Here is a 22,268-nt window from a genome sequence, read left to right as displayed (position 1 = left end):
CTCATCTGTGGAAGTTTGGATTTTTATATCCAGTAGGATGCCAAAATGTTTTTGCTTTTGCTTTTTTTTTAATTATATTTGAGACCACTTGTTAAATTCAAACTTAATTTTTCAAAGATTGGATGTGAACCTGAAGGAAGTTGTAGCAGTACCTCCTTAAACCCACATCACCTGAACCCGGTTTTAAAGTTTTATCATTTAAAATCTTGCCTTGGAAACTTTTCAATGAAATTAGCATTTAAAGGAAGACAATGTGGTAACTGGTGGCTTCTTGAAACAGCAATGACTTGGGATTAGCTTATCTGCATAAATTTTTTCACATGATTTCAGCACTCAGACTCCAGATCAGTGTTTTGGCTCTAGACCCATGAATCAGCTCCACCAAGCTGACTATACAAGCAATGGTTCTGTCACTTTTATTACTTGCAAAGCACTTAATTTTATTGAAGTCTATTTGGAAATAGGTGAAAACATACACAGTGCAAAGGAAGAAATACTTTATTGCGAGCGTGGTTTGAGAAATGTATAACATTTCAGAATATACTGTTATATACTCAGTGAGGGAAAAGAATGTAAGCCATGAAACATGAGATAAATGATCAGTGCTTGATATCAATGAAGAATATGCACACAGCTGTTTTAACAGCACAAAATTGATACCAACAGCAACATGTATGAAATAGCTTTTATCACCAGAGGCAATTTTAAACAACGTTCATAAAAAATGCAAATATTGGACCTACTCCTGCATTGTACATCCAAAGCCTTTCTGAATCTTGCGGGTATATGGGAGGAACAGTGAGAGCAAACTGACACACAACCCCAGGCAGCAGAAGGCAGAGATAGAAGAAACATCACAACCCGAACGCATAAAACACTGTTCTAAAAAAAAAAAAAAAAAAAAAAAAAGGCAAATACCATCAAGGAATATTATTATTTTCAGAAGATCTTAATTGCAGCATCCTGACTCCATTAAAGCCAGTAATGTTTGCCATTGACATTAGCGGAGCCTGAATTTTATTCTGAAATTTGAAACATTCTTGTGGTAGTGTAAACATCTGCAGAAACAGCATATCAGCATCTACACACATATTCAAGTGCTGTTTTTTAAAAAAACAATTAAAAATAGACAGTGCTAACCCAAAACGCTGGTACACATATAAAAGGCAGAGAATTAAAAGACCTTTTTCCAAATACACATTTTGAAGTATTTAAAAGCATCCGTTTTTTTAAATATCCATATATCATTGCTAGAGAAAAAAATCCATGAGAAAAGTCTGAAGTATCTGCAATGATAAAGGAAGGGCACAGTGTTTGTTCAGATTTATTTGAAATCAGTAGTTTTCCACTTTGGAACCACGATGTATACCTGCACATTCAAGTGTGTTTCAAAGCAGTGCTGAGGAGCGGCTGTATTTAATGATGAACTACAATCCTTCTGTGCAAGTACTTCAGCATTATTCTGCAGGAGCCATTTACAGCCATTCGTATTTTCAGTAAAAAAAAAAAAGATGAAAAGAGAAAGGAAAATTTCTTGAAATACTTTTCATCTTCAAACAACCTGATGAGGGTCTTCTACTACAGCAATTTACAATCATTCATTTGGAGATCCAGAGTTGATATAACTTTTCCATTTATTGTTAGGGTTGTGCCTATCTTCAAACAGTTCTTTTCTCATTTTCATGCGGACCTCAGGCGTGGATAACAGCTCCTTTATTTGACTCAGCCCAGATAACAGGGCCTGTGTTTCTCTGTGCAAAGCTTCCTTTACAAAGTCTGCTTCATGGCTCTTTCCTAGAGAAGAAGAACAATATAACATTTTATAATAACTAACGTCACTTAGAATCATTAATGTACAGAGACAGAGACCAACCATATCTGTTTTGGACAGTGTTAAGTGCTTTTTCCCCATATTTTTTTATAAAAAGGTACTCCATCGAAAGAAAACACACAGTTTGCATCAACAACAGTTACCAAAAATACAGAACAGAAAGGTGTCACATTTCAGAGAAACTCCCGCTATGTTACATACTGTGTAATAGTATCTGTGACAAGTACTGGTAGTGGTAATTTTTAGCTTGGGATGCCTGCTGCTGACTTCGCAGTCCCATGCCAGTGCCAGGCTGCGCACGGGGCATTGTTTCCACTTGTGGCAAGGCCTCTTCGTGCCCATTCCTTACGATCCAAAAGGCAAACATAGAGAACTCAGTTCTTCTTCAAAAGCAAGGGAGGGACTCTTGGTATTAAGAGCCCATGGAGACTGGAGCTGTTTCACCATTCTTGTCCTTTTCCAGCATTCAATAGATTTTCAGCAATGCAAGCGCTTATTAGACCAGCAGGCAGTGTCCCTCGATTTAGAACAAACTTCTGATAAGAGCCTCTCAGAGCAGAGTGCCTGTCACCCAGCACCACTCAGCAAGTTTCAGCAGGGAGCTGGGACACTTTTTTGCTGTTATTCTTGGTGGGATACTCGCTCCCAGGCTTTTGCTCAGTGCTCACTTGCTGTTGCCATTGTTGCTCTCATTCTTAGTGCCACTAGCAGCTTCCTCAGCTTTCAAAGGGCTCCCATCAGTCTGTCTGGCTTTGTTTTGTGTTTCTTCTAAATACTGCTGTACAGCCTTGAGCACTGCATTCTCCACCAGCCTTTTGCTGAGGCTCACGAGCTCTGCGTCATCTGGCTCTGCCGCGTGCTTTTCACCTATGTGTCACAACAGATAAGAGAAGGAATTCATTTCCATGGAAAGAGCAGCTGGAATTGCATCAGGAGGAGCCTCTGGCTGTGCTGGCCATCTAGATTTCAAGTTATTAGACAGTTCTAAGTCTGCCTCTTCCTGACTGTAAAAATAATTTCCCCCTCCAGGAGCTCTGAATCAAGTGTTTCATGAAGATGTACACAGTACATCAGACTAAAAGTATTTCATTTCTCACCTTTATTGTAACAGTCCTGTAAGCCACTGGCTAACATTAACAGCACCCACTCAGCTTAGAAGTGTGCAAATTTCATTTCTTCTGGTCAGTAATAGCACATGCCTACTGGGCACACAGCTGATTTACATTTTAGTAAAATTCTTATGTCTAGCTACCCCTTTTTTGTGAGTTTGCTTAATAAATTTGAAAATGTCTACCTTTTAATTCACTGCTTAAAATGCAAGTTTGTCACAGGAAAAAAATATTAAAGTATTTGTCTAAGAGCAGGTTAGAAGATACTACTGTTATTACTACTTTTCTTTTAAAATCCAGCACAAAACATGGTAAAACCATTTCCTCCCCCCGGTTCACCCTTCTGTCTTCTGATCTAAAGTTCTGTCACTGATGTAAGTGCCAACTCTATTCATAGGTATCTACTGATAAAAGCAAAAAGCTGGCATTTCCCTGCATTGAATTCACAGGAATAAACACATACAACCAAGTAACTGTACACATAATGAGGATTTACATGTTACATATAGTTTGAAATTATACTTTTCCATGAATCATTTTCCTAGTGACTTATGCAGCCTGCTACAGCATCGTCCTTTGATGAGGAATGAAATCCAGGAAAAATGCAATTTATTGTCCAATTTCCACTGGCTGTATAATCTGCACTTGCCACTTTGCAATTTCTTGCCCTAGGCAAACAACTGTTTCCCTGTGTGTACATTTAAAAGTCATATTTTTAATGTCCTTTTCTGGAGTTCGCATTCTGTAACCAGTAATAAGAGGCTGCTTAGTCACACGCATCTGGTGAAAGAGATACTATTGTATGTTCTCAGTACAAAGCTCTGCACTGTTCAATTACATAAACTTGTTCTCTTTCAGATATGTAAATTTATTCAAGTTTGCCAGCACATATAGATTATAGTTATAAAAGACTTTCATTAGTCTTGCTAGGGGACTGAACAACCTGTGAGCAATTTCAGTGATAAAACACAGTTCATAAGGGAATTCGAGAGGGAGAGGTACACAAAAGCCTCCATTTCCAGAGGCAAAGCCTTTGTTAGCTATTAGCACGAGCATCCTGCTCTGGAACAGCAAGACAGACCAAAGTCCTCCAGTTCTGTTCATAAAGTTAATATGGTGCCATTACAGTGGGTCTAAAAGAACTGGAGTTTCCAGCTGAAGAGTGATCAGACTAGATCTGGGCAAAACATTTCATTAGGTTTGTAAAAAGTTGGGAAATACCCTGAAAAAAAATATTCAGAAAGGCACCTGTGGGGGAAAAAAAAAAAAAAAAAAAAAAAAAGTTAAATGAGAAATAACAAAAATAAGGCATCAAAAACAGATTTTGCAGTTCCAGGAAGAAGCATTTCAGGTTAACATATGAGTCACAGACACCCTTCCCAAAACCACTCAGATGCCTACGTACCCCGTGGCACATCAGTTACCATGTTCTTCCACTAACTGCATTCCCTGGGTTTAAGTCCATCCTTTAACTTACTTAGAGGAGGGACTTAATTCAGGCTCTTATCTCTTTGGAGACCTACGATACACATGAGCAGCATCTCCTCTCAATTTCTATGAGACGATCCCTCAGGCTCCTCTGAATGCAGCCCTTTGATTTCAAATTTCCTCTGCTTTTATTAAAGATGCTCAGAACCGAAACAAAATGTTTTGGTTGTCACAGTCTATTTATTTACTAGAAAAAATACTGCTTTCCAGTTAAGAGTTTTTTTATTTCTCAGAACTGCCAGTGAATCACAGAAATTGTTACTCACACAGCTCTAATGATCTGTCCAAGGAATTCTATAAACAAAATCGATGGGAATAGGTGCTCAGCATCCCTGGCACTTGACCTAATAGTATTTAATATGCAGAATATGAACAGTCAGCAGCAGAGGCCTCCAGATAACATAAAACAGTTGTGATTGCAGTTACTCAGAATCATTTTACTTACAGTATGTTACGTGGGTTTTTTTGTATTTTACATTGTTGAAATGAACAGAGCTGTTCTCCCACAAATATTTCCCGCGTTCTTATTAAACAGTTGTCACTTCTACATAGGTTTTGAGTTCACAAATAAATAATATTACATATATATATGCATCTAGATGCAAGTAGATGGTTTGCTGTGTAATCTGTCAAGCATGAAAAAAGATCTAAAATGAGCCTTCTAGAAGTACACTTTAGAAAGCCACAGAACTGCTTTTAAAATTTTCTATATTTTTAATATTTTGAGATGTTTGTGGCTCACCAACAGTCTGTAGTACTCCTTAAGTCCTCCACTCCCACTGGGAAGATTGCCATAGGATCTGGCTGATGTATGGTGTGTGCACATCCCACTATCAAGAGAAAGCCTAGATTTATCTTCCAGACACTTCAGTGGCCTGGCACATGTGGCTATACGATTCACTCATTACATCTCTTTACATTTTCAGATTCCCTAAATAGCACTGTGTGTATGCGTGTGCACAGTACTGAAGTTCATTGGCAAGGCAGCTGTGTACTCTAGCAGCATTTCTATTCATGACCATTAACAAAATGAAATAGGTCAGGCAATAACAACAGGTATTGATCATTTATATTTACTTAAATTTTTATGTATACGTCTACTCCATGTATTTTTCTCCATGCTGCATTTGTTGCTTGCAGGCAACAATGTAGACTGTCATTTTCTGAATATCAGCCAAAAGTCATTGCTCGTATGCATGTTTTAGATTCAAAAAGGAGGTTTAAAAATTCAGCATTACTTTGACTGTAATCTCCAATCTGAGAGATATCTGAAAAAGGGAACAGATATACCACGTGCACTGTATTTACATCCATAGTGTGTCTGTTAGTATGGACTATGGACCGCTGATCTATTCCTGTGCCTATGAATGAAAAAATGTTTCCCATCTTGCATATGGCTTAGAATAGAAACAAAACAAAGCTTCCATTTTATCCCAGAGTTTGGTAATTTTTGGAAGATGAAAACAAATTCTTATTCTGTGAATATGACTCAATGCATGCATCCTTTTTATTATTTACTAAAACTGAAGCAAGCCTGTTATCCTGAAATGGCCACACTTTTTTTTCAAAAGGGAACTATGAAGTGCACAGGATTATTCAAACAAGGATTGATGATCCCACAACATGCTGCTGCAGTCACAGACATGAATAGGAGTCCTGAAACGAAATCTAAGTTTAGATTCAAACTCACTGCTGAACAACTCCATGGGATTAGGTTGACTTTCCAATTTGACGCTCCCTGACATTTTTACAAGACCATTAACTGAATTTTGAAAGATAGCCTTGGAACAAATCAGATGCTGCAGTCCTGGTTCAGCCTGAGTTAGATACCTATGTGAGCATTTCAGGTTTGGAGAGAGGCAGAACAGTCACTGGGATCAAATCCTGTTTATCCTACTTGTCCATTTTTGCAGGACATTTCACTAAAAGAGCCAGCTATACATCCATTTTACAAGAAAAGACAGTTTTACAGCCTTTAATCAGCTACATTCTAAGACAAACTTCTGCAGTCCTTGCTTTACGGCCTTAACACACTGCATTTTGTTTTTGCTTTCAACAGACTTTCATCACTGAAGAATGATGCCAACATGGGGCAAATTATAAAGGAGAGTGCTGGTAATTCACATAGGTGGATGAGACGAGCTGGAAAGACTGTTTTCTGAGGACAGGGGTTATAGGCAATGAATGCCCTGAGGACTTCCGCGGTAACAGAAATGCCTCTGTCTCCCATTAGTTCATCAATTTCTAATACTCTTTACAAAATCTGGAAACAAGAAAATCCACAAAGGATTCTGGCACCCTTTCAAAAAACTAAACTTTATAAAATTCCTCCTAAATGCTAGAAAATACCATTTTTCTACTTACACTGTGCCTCTTGCTGACACCCAAATCATGAGCCAAGTTGCTGTTGCACGTGCACAAAACTTTGTACTTCAGTGAAGGAATCCCTTTCTGTCTGAGATCCTGCAATGACTGAGGAGTCCACTCTAAGTCTTAATAATCACCCACCATCAGTTAATTGATTATGCTCCCCTGGTACAGAGGCAAAGGATTTGCTACCACACAGTATGGTGAGATTGGAAGGGAAGAGACAACCACCCAAATTACTGATGGACTAAGGAACGTCAGCAGACAACTATCAATGATTTCTATGATGGGGTTGGAGCTAACAGAAAGAGGCCAATAAAGGCAAAGTCAGACAGATTTCAGCCATGTGAATCCATACAGTTTGTGACTTCAGTGTTTGTGTCTTTACCATGGTTTACTATTCCCAAGTTACCAAGAGAAGATCTACACTCACAGTACCCCAGGCAGATGTAGACTACTGCAAGGCTGCCGTGCCCTGCTACAACCCATGGAAGTACCTCGTTCTTACTGTGATATACCTTTGTGCCTGCAGAATCTAATTCAAAATTAAAGTAAATCTCATTGACTTTAGTGGGAATAAGATTCCCATACTGGCACAAAAAACTGCAGTGTTCTTGGCATCAGACCAACGTGCTGAACACCCTCTTTGCTAAGGACTTTCAGATAAATTAGGTAGGTCACATATACTAACAGAACCACAGCATTAAAAAAATACCACCACCTTCATCCCACTAAGACAGAACCTACAGTCCATAACGAGCTGAATTTCAGGCTATGACCACTCACTGGACTGTATGCTTCCCACCCTTGTAGCAGACTGTAAATCATCCAGCACAGTCAAGATCATGGTTTTGAAGAAATGAACACAAACAAGTGCTCATGCCCATATCTAATCAACACAATAACCATCAGCAGGAAAATCACAACCCTAAACAATTCCTTGTTAATTAGGAAAGGCTTCCATGAAATGTCTCCAGTGGTCACTTAAGATATTGGCACAAATAAAGCAATGAGAGGAAGGGTGAAATTACAATGTTGTTATGACATTACAGTAAGATTACTGCATTACTGCATGTTCCCATAAATGACACTAAGCATGTAATACAGCTAGTTTAGCTCACCTTGGACATGTAAAAAACTTGTTTGGTTTTAAGAATTTTCTTTCTGTATACACAGAACTGCCTAACAAAGCAACACTAACCCTTCACGCTGAATGCATGGGTTTCAAGTGTGTTAATTTATGTGATTTAGCCTACAATAAAATAAAACCATAACAATTATGAAATTCAAGTGCAGAGGAAATTCAGGCTATTGCAGCTGTTCAGGGCATATGACGCTTTTGCCAGTTTTTATGATGAAAGCAAGAATATCTGCAGGCTGCCTTCAATTTGGAGGCTTAGTTAACTTGGCAAAAGTTTGTTTTGTTTCAGACAAAATCCTTCAAAGTTCAGTGATCTAAGATTTCTGACCATCTCTTCTTACAAGTTGGGAAACACAACATGCTCTGCTCTTTCTCCTACAAGCACTGAAGGATGCAATGTCAGTTATGAGCATTCCTAAAGAAAAAAAAAAAAGGTCTAGTTTGTTAAGCAAATAATTCAGACAATCATTTGGTCTTAAGTAATTGGTCTGTCATAGGGTTCCAGTCACCTAGGCTATATGAAATCAGAGTTGCTGTAGTTAAAAAGTAGCTAATAATTCTAAGGTATGATCACAGTTTGCCAACGGTTAACCTAATTCACAAGAATCCAGAACGTGTTGTCAGAGCATAGCGTACAGATACCATTCGTTTAAAAAAAAAAAAAAAAAAAAAAAAGGAAGATTAGTATATCATAAAACTAAATTTAATGCAATCAACCTTTCAAACAAACCAAGCAGATTAAGTTAAAAAAAGAAAAAAAGCATACTAGAAGGTAACACTTTTTTTTTTTTTTAATTTTTAGTGTTTGATAGTACATATCTTAAATTCATCAACAAGCATTTAATAATCAAACAAAATTTTATTCTAGAGTCTGTCTTACTGTTAAAAATCAAGAATCACTGAGTTTCAATTATTTGTTTAAGCCAGGGGGCCACATTGTTCACAACCTTCCAATGCTAAAAATGAAATAGCTGTAAAAACATTTTCTTCGTCAAACAACAGAAAACACCTTAAGAAGATAACCAATATTCTCAACATAATAGCAACATTTCCTTCACAAGATTCACTACAGCTCCAAAAATGCACTCTTGCAGCTAAAGAATACTTCTCTCTCCTTCCCCCATATTTCTACTTCCTTATAGTCAGCGAGCCAGTCTATTCCAGTGGCATTTCTATGAAAGAAATTCAAAAAATGTCAGCAATGACATAAACTGAACTAACCATCATAACTTTTACCAGTTTACACTCCATACCACAACAGGTTGCTCACTAACATGCCTTAAAATTCTGTTCTCTTTCCACTCTGTTGTCCATTCTCAAATTTTATTTGCTCTAACTGCAGAGTATTCCCAACTCTTTAGCATCCTAATAATTAAAATCTTGTCCTCTTAGCATCAGTAGAGAACTGCTTATTTATGCTAGTCCTGGTCCGTTATTTCTGTCACGTTAAATACTTCTAACCTGGAGTTTCATCTTCACCTCTTCACCCTCTCTTATTTTAAAGCAATGTTTTTCATAGCCTTCTGTCAACTCAAGGTAAAAGAAATAAGGGTTTGATATTCAAGCTAAAAAGTGTTTTTGCATTTTTCTTCACTATATTCAGAACTAGCCTTGAAAAAATAAAGCAGTATTTTTTTTTCTTTAGTCCTGTTAAAGCAATGCATTTGTTTCAACAGTTCACTTTGCCTGTATGTTTTTCACATCTACTTCTGGCTAGAAAGACTAAGTGAATTTCCACAAGATGAGTATTAGGAAGAAGATGGGCAATGTTTCTCCTTAAGAACAAATAATATCTTTCACAGTTTTGGGATTTCCTGCACCAGAAGTAGTCATTCAGAGCACCTGAAGATCAGCCTGTCCTCATAGCCTGAGTGCGGCACCACAACGATCCAGCTATTCTGTCACTGAAAAGCATGAAAGCTTACACTTGGACACATCACTGATGTGGGAGCTTATACTTGGACACATCTTACCACACAACAAGTTTTCATCCAAAATCTAATCCTGTAATCTCTTCTTATTTTATGCCTAGTATATGGCTCAAAGAATGGTTCCAGGGAATTAAATTCACCTTTCAAAGCTTCATTTGCGACAGAGTTAGTATTGTTACTCACCACACTGTGTTACAGGCAGTGCCCCAAGCAGCCGGGGCTGTGTTGTACCAAGCCCTCTGTCCTTGTTGTTCAAGGCCCTCACTCCTTATGTTTCAGTCTGTTTGTAAGTGCAAATACCCATGGTGGGTGAACAGAGCACACAAGGTGGAGGTAACAGAAAGCAGTATTTACTTGACTAAATCAGAGGATCAAGCCTTTCAAAATATGCATACGCTGTATGTGTATTTCTCATTTCATAGATTTCTCATTAACAAAAAAGATAACCCCAGACTTGAGAAGGGTGTTCTATCCCTGAAACTCACCTCAGTCTCATATTATACTACAAGAACAAACTTTTTTTTGTGTGCTGAAAAAAGCCTCTCTCATTCTATTACTGATGTGTTTGTGAAAAGTAAAGGGAGAGCGGAAAAAAGAGAGGAGAGAGAAACTTTTATGATTGCATTACTCTACACTGAGTGGTAATGGATTTCAAAGACAGAAAAACATGTTTCTCATTTGCTGTTTCCTCTCAGCCTCAGAAGTGCTGCAAAACCCATGCCTGATACTTAATACGGCTTTGTTCAATGCTCGTGCTTTGTACTAAAGTGGAAAATTGAATAAAATGCCATTTAAAAAATTATTGCTACGATGTGAAACGGAATGAGTAACACCATAATAGACCATGACATAAAGCATTTCTCTTAGCGAGAGGATACAAGTTCTCCAGTGAGAGTAAATGAATTATCCATATCTCAGTATTTTAACTCACAGGAAATGAAGCAAGTGGCCAGATGGATTCTACCTGAGATGGGAAGATATTCGAAGGGATTAAGCCATCAGCAGGAATGATAAAGCTAATGGAGGATTTTGAGACTTTGGGCATTGGAATCCAGACAAGATTCAAAATAAGGAGCAAATTTTCTCTATACCAAATTAAAACAGCATTCTTAAGGTTCATGAGGCTTTCACACTGGGTTATGGGCCTGACAGAAGTTCAGCTGTGTATGCTAACATCAGAACTACAGGTCTGAAAGAACCACCCACTGCAAGAGTTTGGAAAGGCCACAGGTATGCCAATACGTCACACTTCCAGGTAAAGGCCCAGGGACTTAGTCTATACTCAAAACATTTCCTTTGGTAGAGGGTAAATTTAAACAACATCCGTGACATCCAGTCCATTTTCCTTTAATAAATGCAGAGTAACTGCATATCCCTTTCTCCAGTTTGACTTCCAGAGCATACGTAACAGCTCTCCAACACCCAGAACTCTCCCTAAATCTCAGTCTTTTCTCCTAGTTTCACAATTCAAGCTTAAGGGAACAGAAAAGACAGTTTTACCCAAATCTTAGGAATAGCAGAAAAGATATAAATAGTACTAAACCAATAATAACTAGCTGCTGAACAACACGTCAGTACCCTTATTACAATACTTCACAAGATCCCTTATTTTCCCTTTTGCCTAGTGTTTAACAAGTAGTAACAGCCCAGTGTTATCTAAAGGACCACTTCACTGGACCAAGGACCTTTGTTTGCCTTGCCTGCTTTGTTTGTCTGCATTCATCTGAAAATCCCAGTCACAATATTGCAAAATGTAGAGTCTGCTCCGCAGCCCAGCATCTGTCACTGGAAGGAAGCATTCCCCAAAATATATACAAAATGTTCCCTCTTGTTCCTATTATGCATGATGTAACAGAAGTAATCCTGCACTATCTTAACAGTTGCTTAATCAAATTAACCTCCTCCTGCCTCCTGGGTTTGCAGCTCCACAGTTTCCCAGCCATTTTCTGGAAGTGAAGCTGCCTAGGTTGCCATAATTTTGAAGCATTATCTTCCGGTGAGAAAGCAACCCTTCTGACTTGTTCCATGTGAGCACCCCTCACACAGAGATGCCCTCCGTCTGTACCCTGCTCAGCCCTGCCTTGTGCCTCTGGGCTTCCCAGACAGAAGAGACTCCGATCTTCCCAGGGCAGACTTAATTTGCACCACATGCATGTCCTTTTATGCTAAAATGCAGCAGTAGGCACAGTGATGTATTATCTTGCTAAAGGGGAAAAAGAGAGAAGATTTGGGGTTTTCTTTTGTTCCCAAAGGCAGATATTTTCTATGGATGAAGCCTTTTTTCAAAAGAAGGCAGAGTACAGTCTTCCTGTCATTCCAGGTCAGAATGGAAATGTCAAGTCAAGTCTGACTGACTGGGATTATTTACCCAGATTACATTTTCTAATAAGCCAAAATGAAGCAAGTTAGTTGTCTTCTCTTTTTTAATTATATGACATCTTTAAGAGAGACAGTGCAGTTTTTTTTAAGTATATTTACTATTTCAACATTTTCTGGATTAAAGGTTAAAACACGCCTCACTGCTTCCAAGAATACCACTCTCCACTAGAAAACAAAGCACACAATTAGCTAGCATTAAGCATTACAATTAAGATGGGGAAAAAAAAAGCCCATTTAAAACATCAGGTTAGGAAGGAGTAGACAACCACTACACTACAACCACTACATAATGGCTTTTAACACTTTTCCCTTACTGTGACTGTGTTCTGTAACACATGCTTTTCTCCATATGTTAGGATTTGCATGCAGTGACTGACCTGGGCCTGAGCTCATGGGGACCAGGCTACAGCATGACCTGTCATATAGCAATTCAACAGCAGAAACAAATGAGTTTTGCAAATTGAGGGAGCTGTTTGTATCTGGTAAGAGAGAACAGTATTCAATGTTCAGCACATCATGCTTCTTGTCTGGCCATAATTTGGGTTTGCTCACACTTCATTTCTGAGCGAAGAAGGAAAATACAGCATGTCAGCTGTATGTTCTCCTTTGCTATTAGACAAACAATTAGAGCAATGTGAAAATGATTCCCTCAGCCCAGTGTTTGATTGAGACACACACAACTGTGTTGGCACAGGCGAGCTGCAAGTGCCACTGTTTGCTCTCTGGCACTGAGGCCTGCTAGCAGAAGCCAGCTTGGGCCCACACCACCACAGTGACTCAAGCAAGCTCCTGGGCACTACCATGCATTATTTTCAAAAGTGTTTTTTCTCCAGAGCCAGATCTGTACCATGCTCTACAGATTTACCAGCACAAGCAACCAATATTACCAAGAACACATAATGCAGTGCAGCAGCAGCTCATAATGCAACTGATAGAGACAGGATTTGGCTTGAGACTCTGATAAAGCTGTGGGTACAACACAGCCAATTTCCTCTTCCATGATGATAAGATCCTCCTGCAGCACTTCTGATTTAATCTTCAGACATGAGGAAACACAGAGATATCACTCATATCCCTTGAGGTTCTCTGACACTTTCTACTTTTCAGGGCAGGTCTGACAGGACTTGAGAAAACATACTGCTCCTTCTTTTGTTTGGTGAGCTGCAAGTGGCACAAGTTCTTTTTCTCAATTAGTACAACAAGGGGAAAGGCACCATACCAGAGCATACATACAGCTCAGTAAGTTGAGAAAAGAGCATGTGAAAATTAATATGAATATGAGAAACAGTACTAAGCAAGGGGAGTTCCCTTAGAATAGGCTATTTGGATGTTGTCTTATGCTCAAAGGGAACATAATGCAGCTTCTAATAGTATCAGTGATAGCAACAGTGTCTCATTTACACTTTGGGAAATCAATACAAGCAATGTCATAGACTTCGCTTTATTCAACAGTACATTAGTGAGAAGCAAGAACAGCTCTGAGCACTCTGTCTTGCCTTGTCTTCCTTTTGTTGCAGCAGTGGTCTTACTGAGATTATCTTAAAATCATCTTAACGGCTTAGAAGACAGAATATCTCATATCTAAGTGTGTATGTGGTAGATACAGAACACATTTTATCACTAATAAGCAACACTGTTTGATCAGCTCACTTGAAGTATGAGAAACTCAACACAATGCTTTCCCTGCTTAAATGGAACACCTGCATAGAGGACAATGATTGAAGTTTACCTAAAACATGCTTGTATTTGTTTCCTTTGCTGTCCTTTATACTCCCTTTCAAACCCAAGAGAATATGGGATAGCAGTAAACAAACTGCTTAAGGACAACAGTGTATATGCAGAACATTTAAAGTGGCCTTATTCTCCTTAAAGATCTGCTGCCTTCTCACTTGAAGAAATTGTGCAGGAAGTCTCCTCCAGCAGCTGTGAGCAGAACACCAGCCTTCTTCCAAGGGAGTCCGACATTGTCTGCCTGAGGCTGAAAGAACAGCACTTTTAACCTGTCCTCCTCTTCTTGCTACGAAGTAGATTGCAGATGAAGCTGGCACTTTGTTGGCTTGCCATCTGAACTAGCCCTCCTGATACTATTTATAGAAGGCCACTTCTACATGGTCTTGCTGATATTCCCATCCATCTTGCTGCAGTCCTTAACTCCAGGGATGCCAGCAGAATGTCACAGCCATGACACTTGGCAGGCCAGGTCCTAGATTGGTATAAACCAGCACTATTCTTACTTACAGCTGCTAAGGATTTCACTTGACATTTTCACTACCACTTTATTCACGCCCCAGATAATCTGTCTCACTTTTGTGAGACAGATTCACTTGCATGTTTAGCAAATACCCCTAAACACTTAACTTGCTTCCAACGAAATACTTCAGCCTAAGTGTCCTCTCAGACAGCTCCCGAGCACTGAAATATCTGAATGGCATATTACTGAAATTATTTTAAATGAATATAATCATTATTAACTGACTGGGAATTTTAATGTACATTTAATGAGATTTTGTCACTAATAAAAAAGCTATCATATTTATTGTACAGAAGTAAGTTTGCAGGCAAAAGCACTGTGAATTGTTATTTATGCTACACTGCCAATTGACAGATACTGGTTAACAACTAATTATTTGGTGAAAGGCTATTACCCATTCCAGTATAATTAAAGAAATATTTATTTTCTATTCAAGTTTTTATTCTAACTCTGTGGGAGATCTACTATACACAAACTAATTGCAGTTGAAAGATTTTGCCCCAGGAAAGATGATATTCACCATTCTTTGGTCTGTGCTACTGTTCTGGTGCTTTCAATCAAGCAGCAGCGTAATTTGGAATATTAAATGCAACTGCCAGCTGTAATCTGCCATGGCAGCTGCTACCCCACAGAAACGCCCAGGGCTGCTTGAAATCTACCTCAGCAGAATTTGCTCACACTGCAAGCTACCGTAAAGCTTCCTTCTCCCTAGACTGCCATACAGAATGTTTTGGATATATTCTTAGGCATTCTCTGCCTGCTGCCCAGCCAGGCAAGGAAGTGACCTACAGTGGATGGAATTTAAACTGACATCTTCAACCAAAGAAATTTAAAGCTCAATTCTGCATCTACAAAAGTTTCCTGCTGCATCAAACATTTGCCAATCAGTTTAACTGAAGGAGCGCTAAGTGTGCCCAGCAGAATGAGAACACACTATTTTTATTTTGCAATCTGCTCTTCCATTCGTGCAGTTCTCTGAATGAAATACCTACCAGAAACAATAAACAAAACATGTGTCTAATGTCATGGTGAGAAATGTCTCCACATAAGCAAGTTTCCAGCACATTACCTCTCCATTTGGACTGCCTGACCCTGTAGCAAAGTGTGCTAAAAAGTTACTTGAGCATAAATTTTGAAATAGATAGTAAATGTAAAAAAAACAAGTGACAGAACTAATGCACTGCATCAATCTGCAGTAAAATAAGCATTAGGGAAGGTCCCTCTCCTTGACAGAAGATTCTCTTTCCTGCTCTTTACAGTGCACCAATATTGCATAGTCTTTTACTATGCTTGATTTCTGCCCAGAAAGAGCTATACAGTTATAATGAAATAAATAGTTCATTTTTCCCTATCCACTGTTAGACTGATGAGTACTGATTAGTTCCAGCAGTGGTAATCTCTGTATTGGCTAACTCAGATCATAAGCTCTGTTCCCATAATCTATAAACAAAACAATGTCAATATAATCTCTCATCTTTACTAACGGAAAAAAAGTCTCAAAATTGAGTTATCCACTGCAGCACTAATGACTAAACAATGAAGAACTTGTTCTTGTATAATGAAATAGATTATTTTACCTGAAAATACATAAACGGATCACAGAATGCTCTTCACAGCAGAAACGTTATATGAACTTGATTCATTCACTGCATTTTTCTTCCACGACTTTCAACGTTCCCAGACTGGCATAACTATGATTTCTTTCTCAATAAACCCAGTTCTGGAATTCTCAGAGAATTATGTTTTGGAAGATACAAAGAGAATGGGAAAGTACACAAATGTGAAGGTAAACTTCTTGTGAAACACAGGCATAATACACCTTACAGAACATTTTAAGCCAGGAGAAGTACAGCACTTTTTTTGGGGGGCAGCAGCCATGAAGCAATAATACTGGGAGGAATGGCAAGAGAAAGATGCACAGTCCATAAACCCCTCTCAGAGATTTGTCCTTCCAACTATTCTTGTTGCACTTCCCAAAAAGCATTACGACTACAAATAGTTGTTCTCTCCATTTGAGTCCCATCTGATGTCTATCTCAGAATCACAGAACTTTCGAGGTCAGCAGGGACCATCTGGTCCAATTTTTGCTTAACTGGGCCACCCAGAGCAGCATGCCCAGGAACACATCTGTGTGGCTTCTGATGATCACCAAAGAGGAAACCTCTCAGCTGTTTGTTTTGTATTTTATCCATGAGTATTAGCAGATCAGCCTGCACTGAAGCAAAGCTTAGTATTTTAAACAAAGCAGAATCCTTTTCACTGTGCTAAGGGAGTTATACCTAAACATGATTACCAATACAAACATTACTGAGTCAACCAAGAAAGGCCATAATGTCTATACTTCCAATCCTTTCCCCTGCAAGAAAAGTTTCAGCTACTTGTCCCTCCCAACATCCCTCCTGGCAGCAACATGACAGCACTATTGTATGTACATGTTCACAAAGGATCGAGGCTGGTCAGTACCTTGCAAGATTGAGCCCATATATTTCTGATGTAACACAAAGGTATTTTTTACTTGATCCAGTCCTACACTGGAAGAAGTTATACCTAGCTGGTTCTTACCATCATCTGCCCCACAGGTTTGCAGAATTCCTTAATTCAATTCAAGAAAAACGAGATGGGTTAGTAATGGAGAAGTGTTTTACCTCACTGAGGTGATTTTGCTTTAAAGGATGGCTCATGTAATCTGCTCTGCTATGGAGCAGCATATGTAGCATACATCACCACTGTATAACCAACAATACTGGCAACAATGACCACATGGGATCAGCAAACACTTTTGTCAACACTTCTGAATTTAAAAGAGAATGGGGTTTTATGGCCTTACAGCCACTACTGTTTGCTAACTTAACAACTGCCAGGCTAACAGCTTTGTTTCTATCAACATTAAATTGTAACAACAATATTAAAATGTGCTGTTAATAAGAAATACATGGTTATGTGCAGCGCTAACTAGAACTCACTGTAGAAGAAGGCAGCTTCCAGCAATCCACTACAAGGCACTGGCAGGATTACCAAATATGTGTCCAGTTTTCAACTCCATGGTCTTATCCAAGAGGTGGGCATGCCAAGTATCACACAGTTCCTACATCTGGGCCAAGATGAATATAATCACAGCAAACGGGAGCATTAAAGGCATTGTTACATTACACTCCACTCTGCCTGTAATTTAAACAGATTTTTGGAAGCTAACAGTTGTGGAGGTTTTCACATGAAAAGTAGCTTGCAAATAGAGGCTCTTGGCCTCAGTATGGAAATCAAACATATGATTTCAACACAATACAATGAACCTATGCAAACATGTATACAAAATCATGCGTGTCATTCAAAAGTCAAAAACGTCCTTATTTTGACCACTTATTCACAGCAGTGATTTCACAATTGTGCTTATTATAAAATGACATTAAACTATTTACCCTTAGATGCTTGAGCTAATGGTCAATGCTCATACAGTAGATTGCAACAAACTGGCCACAAATAAATCCAGAAGGGAAGTTTTCAAAGGGTCTTCACCATCAGAACAGACATTTTCTGCAGCAGGCTCCCATTGAGGTTGTGGAAGAAAGAAACAATCAAGGTATTGCTGTAACAGACTGTAGCACTCAGTGATCTCAGCACTTTTCTCATCTTGCTCTACTGAGTCACAAGTTGCTTGGTGATTGATTCTCCGATCATACACTTTTTGACAATGAGACCCTTGAGTTCATAAAAGTTTCAAATATATTAACATGACATTTTAGCACTCTGTCTCAAAGTTTTCCATCAGGTTCTTCTGAATTTTCTTATTACTCTTCACCCTTTTTCCATCTCTTCTCACTGTGATCAAGGAGAAATGTTGGTATGTGTCCCACCACTGAACTAGTCACCTACACCAATTAGATCATCCTGGTCTTCCCTTTACTATAACTGAAAATTCCTCCTAACTTCTCAAAGGTAATTCTTTAACTCAGAATCACAGAATGGCCAAAGGGTCCATGAAGTTCCAACCCCCCTGCCACAGGCAGGGCAACCAACCTCCCCATTTAATACTAGACCAGGCTGCCCAGGGCCCCATCCAACCTGGCCTTGAACATCTCCAGGGACGGGGCATCCACAACCTCCCTGGGCAGCCCATTCCAGGGCCTAACCACTTTCTCTGTAAAGAACTTTCCCCTGACATCCAACCTAAATCTTCCCTCCCTCACCTTAAAACCATTTCCTCTTATCCTGCTGTTATCTACCCTTTCAAAGAGTTGATTCCCCTCCTGTTTGTAGGCTCCCTTTAGGTACTGAAAGGCTGCAATGAGGTCACCCTACAGCCTTCTTTTCTCCAGGCTGAACAAGTCCAGCTCCCTCCGCCTGTCTTCATAGAGGAGGTGCTCCAGTCCCCTGATCATCTTTGTGGCTCTCCTCTGGACCCTCTCCAACAGCTCCCTGTCTTTCTTACACTGGGAGCTCCAGACCTGGACACAGTACTCCAGATGAGTACAAGAGCAGAGTAGAAGGGGACAATCACCTCCCTGTCCCTGCTGGCCACCCCTCTTCTGATGGGCTCCTTTAGTATAGATATGATGACTCCTTTAATAAAGATAGGTTTGGTTAAAGACTTCATTGAAGTTTCTCAGCGTTCAGCAGAAAAGGATCACTGTGGTCCTAAGCACCTCCACACAAGGTCTTAGGCTTCATACACATTTTCATTTGATATGTAAGTACATGTTACATGAAAGATTTTACTTCTAACCAAAACCACAATTTAAATTATTTAAAAGCAGTTACATATTACCGTGGACTTTTTTTTGATTACGTACCTAAGAACTTCCTGCCTTTGCTCATGTTTCTACTCAGGAAAGCAGCACTTCTGCCATTTTTCTAAATAAACTCTGTAATAAACACTGCTGCTCCGCCTCCCTCCACCCCCAGTAACATAATTTAATAGCAAGGCAATCGCACTTGACTCGATTCATGTCCAGAATTCCTAGTTGTAATTCATTTAACATAAAACATCCTGACAGAAATGTGGAAGGGATCCCAACATCTGCAGTCTAACACATTATAAAGTAAGACAGTCTGCTGTACCTTCATGAAATACGAAAATGTAGCCTAATTCTAAAAATAATATAGTTCTGTGCTCCAGAATTCCTTACACTCAAATAAAAATTGACACAAAAACTGAATTCAAAAGGTCAATTTCTTACCATAGGATACTTATGCTTATAGGACTAAATTTTTACTTATCTTTCTATTAAACATAAAGGGAGAGAAAAAAAAAAGATTTTCTGTTTTCAATCAAATGCCAAATATAGCTGAAACAATTATAGATAGTAGAAAAAAAATTCAGCAATGTGTGTTCGTACCTTGCAGGGCTACTTTCTAAAAGCAATAAGTAATTTTAATTAAATAAATACAATGTAGGGACATTTCAGTTTGAGGAAGGCTTGCATAAAGGCATAAGGATACACCTAATGTTATTCTACAATCCCCACTTTTGCAGTCACCTTTATTTTTATTCTTTTCAAGATAACTACACTTTTCTGTTTTTGAGGCCATAAGTAGGCATATATGTTGTTGGTGCTTTATTTGTTTTTGTGGGTTTCTTTGTTTTTTGTTTTCAAGTCTGCTTCCTCCTATTTGAAAGCTTGTTCTTCTACCACCCCCTCTAGGACACCTTGCAATGAAGCTGAACTTACCAGTACAACGAACTCCTCTGTTTTACCCGCCAGATTTTCTCTAAATCTCTGCTTTCTCTTTTTCTGCATTGATACGTACAATTCCCCCATTACTGCAGGAATTATTTCCTAAACCAACGTGAATCCCAAGATTCGACAAACAAGTATCCACAATCATACTTCACAAACACGAATGACAGCCTTGGATATCACCGAATCTTGCTTAGGCTCACAGCCTTGATCATTAAGCCTAACATCATTGGCAGCAGGAGAGAGATCTGTGTACTTTTCAACTTTGACTTATAAGTATTAAGCAATTAGTTTTGGATGGGGCCACCAAATCCTAAAGGAACTAACGACACAATCATGACATGTTTTTCAGCATTGCACCATATTTCTTTACTGTTTAGAAAGTCTGTGGTATTGTTGTCTCCTGTGCCCATTTTCTTCCAGCAGAAAATGGAAGCAACGTTAGAAACCTCACTGTAGTCACTCAGAAGCTTTATGAGTGGAAAAAAAAAAGATTAACAACACCTAATTATTATTCAAGCTGTCGTTTTGAGGAACACACATACCTCTCCTTCAAATTGTTTGTTTCTTTATCCACATCATGCATAACTTTGTTGCACATATCTTCATATCCTACACATATGAAGATGTGTAGGAATTGAAACAATATTGCCCAGAAAGAATGTCAAGACCAGAAAGAATAGAAGCACTGAAGAATGGAGGATTTACCAAGTTCAGATAATGAGCGTGTGTTGTCATATACAGGGAAGAAGATAGGAAAACTGTAGGGCCTTCCTGGTATCTGAATGGCCATCAGCTTGAGCAGCCAGGAGTTAAAATCTCAGAAAAAGAAAGTGAAAATGTCATGCACCAATACATGTGCCTGCTGGACAAGCAGCTACCAGTATCAGAAACCAGTTAGACAGCTTGGCAAGCATTCAAGGACCGTTTAACAACAAAGACTGACTTACTGCTTGTGGTAGGCAAACCTGTCCTGCCTCTCATGACAGAAGGCTGGACAATACATCTTTTCTGTGGATGTAGTACAAACACAAAATAATTCATGTCAACCCCTATCCGACACATTAAAAGTTTAGTCAACTCACTGATTTACAACCATAACTTTTAGAATTTTCAAAATTAATTCAAGACTTACTTAAATAAAACGATCAAATTTTGCCCACTGACCCTTCGTTTACTCTGGAAAGCAATCCCTAGTTTGATGTATTTTGGCAGTTTTGGGTCAAACCCAAAAGAGCAAGATTGAATTTTGCTGGCCAGGCTGTGCGTTTCAGCTTCCCTTGCTCCTGCCTAGACAGTATGCAGCCCCAGTCCCTGTATTAATTTACTTACTTCCACATCTATTTTCAGGTATTATATTCAATCTATATCATAAGTAATAATTTATTGTTTGACAGCTACTCTGCACTAAATGCTTGATCTCGTTAAATCAAAACATAAATGCTCAAATTGTTATGCTCTGCCCTGCCAAGATGCAAGTTTCAACTTCTACAGTGCAAATAAGTTTCATATTCTACTGTGATGATCATATCACTAATTGTCTGATACGTAATTTTGTATATGTTTAATATTTACAAGTCTCTTTTTTTTTTTTTTTTTTTTTTTAAATCATGCTAATTCATGAAAGACTCAAACCAGGTAGCGAATGGGCTAACATGAAGTTTAACACCACTTATTTCATAAAACGCTTTCTTTTTTTTTTTTAACCACACACACAAAAAAGCATCACATGCAAACATTTATTACATATGTATGGTAATCCTGAGCATATACATAGCCACCACAGTACCATATGTTTTAAATGTAGTGTGTGTTTATGAACTTGTATATATCAAATAAACACATGATTAAGCAATTTCTCAGCATGTACCAAAGATGCACTTCAAGTAAAATTTAGTCAAAGGAAGAAAGGAATAAATGTATTGAAAACAATGAGGTGGTACCTTTAGCTTCACACATTCACTGTAATTAATTCCTAATAGGCACTGAAGCATGGAATAATAGAGAGAAAATGAAACAAAAAAAACCAACATGTTTAGCACTAACATAGGCAAACCAATGCCAGGCCTAACTCCAGGGTTATCATGGAGAGAATT

General features: G+C 38.7%; 1 protein-coding gene across 4 annotated transcripts in view; it reads right to left on the bottom strand.

The window, feature by feature from the left end:
- Positions 1-671: 671 nt before the first annotated feature.
- The window catches only part of AKAP7 (A-kinase anchoring protein 7), a 75,503-nt gene continuing 53,906 nt past the window's right edge, over positions 672-22,268 (bottom strand). The window contains exons 8-9 of one of the 4 annotated variants that reach the window (XR_006182329.1): positions 2,033-2,698; positions 1,703-1,794 (exon numbers count right to left, since the gene is read on the bottom strand). Coding sequence is in view for 3 of the 4 variants with exons in the window: in XM_042891465.1 (XP_042747399.1) it covers positions 2,496-2,698 (203 nt within the window). In the remaining variant the exon portion in view is untranslated. Of the gene's footprint in view, positions 2,699-17,535; positions 17,589-22,268 lie in introns of those variants that run through there. The other 3 variants (XM_042891477.1, XM_042891465.1, XM_042891492.1) reach the window with 3 other exon arrangements.

This window comes from Lagopus leucura, unplaced genomic scaffold (assembly GCF_019238085.1).
Source record: "Lagopus leucura isolate 7727_CA_CO unplaced genomic scaffold, USGS_WTPT01 Super-Scaffold_73, whole genome shotgun sequence".
Taxonomy (NCBI): Eukaryota; Metazoa; Chordata; class Aves; order Galliformes; family Phasianidae; genus Lagopus; species Lagopus leucura.
The sequence above is the reverse complement of the archived record's forward strand: the minus strand, read 5'-3'. Positions and strand labels throughout refer to the sequence as shown.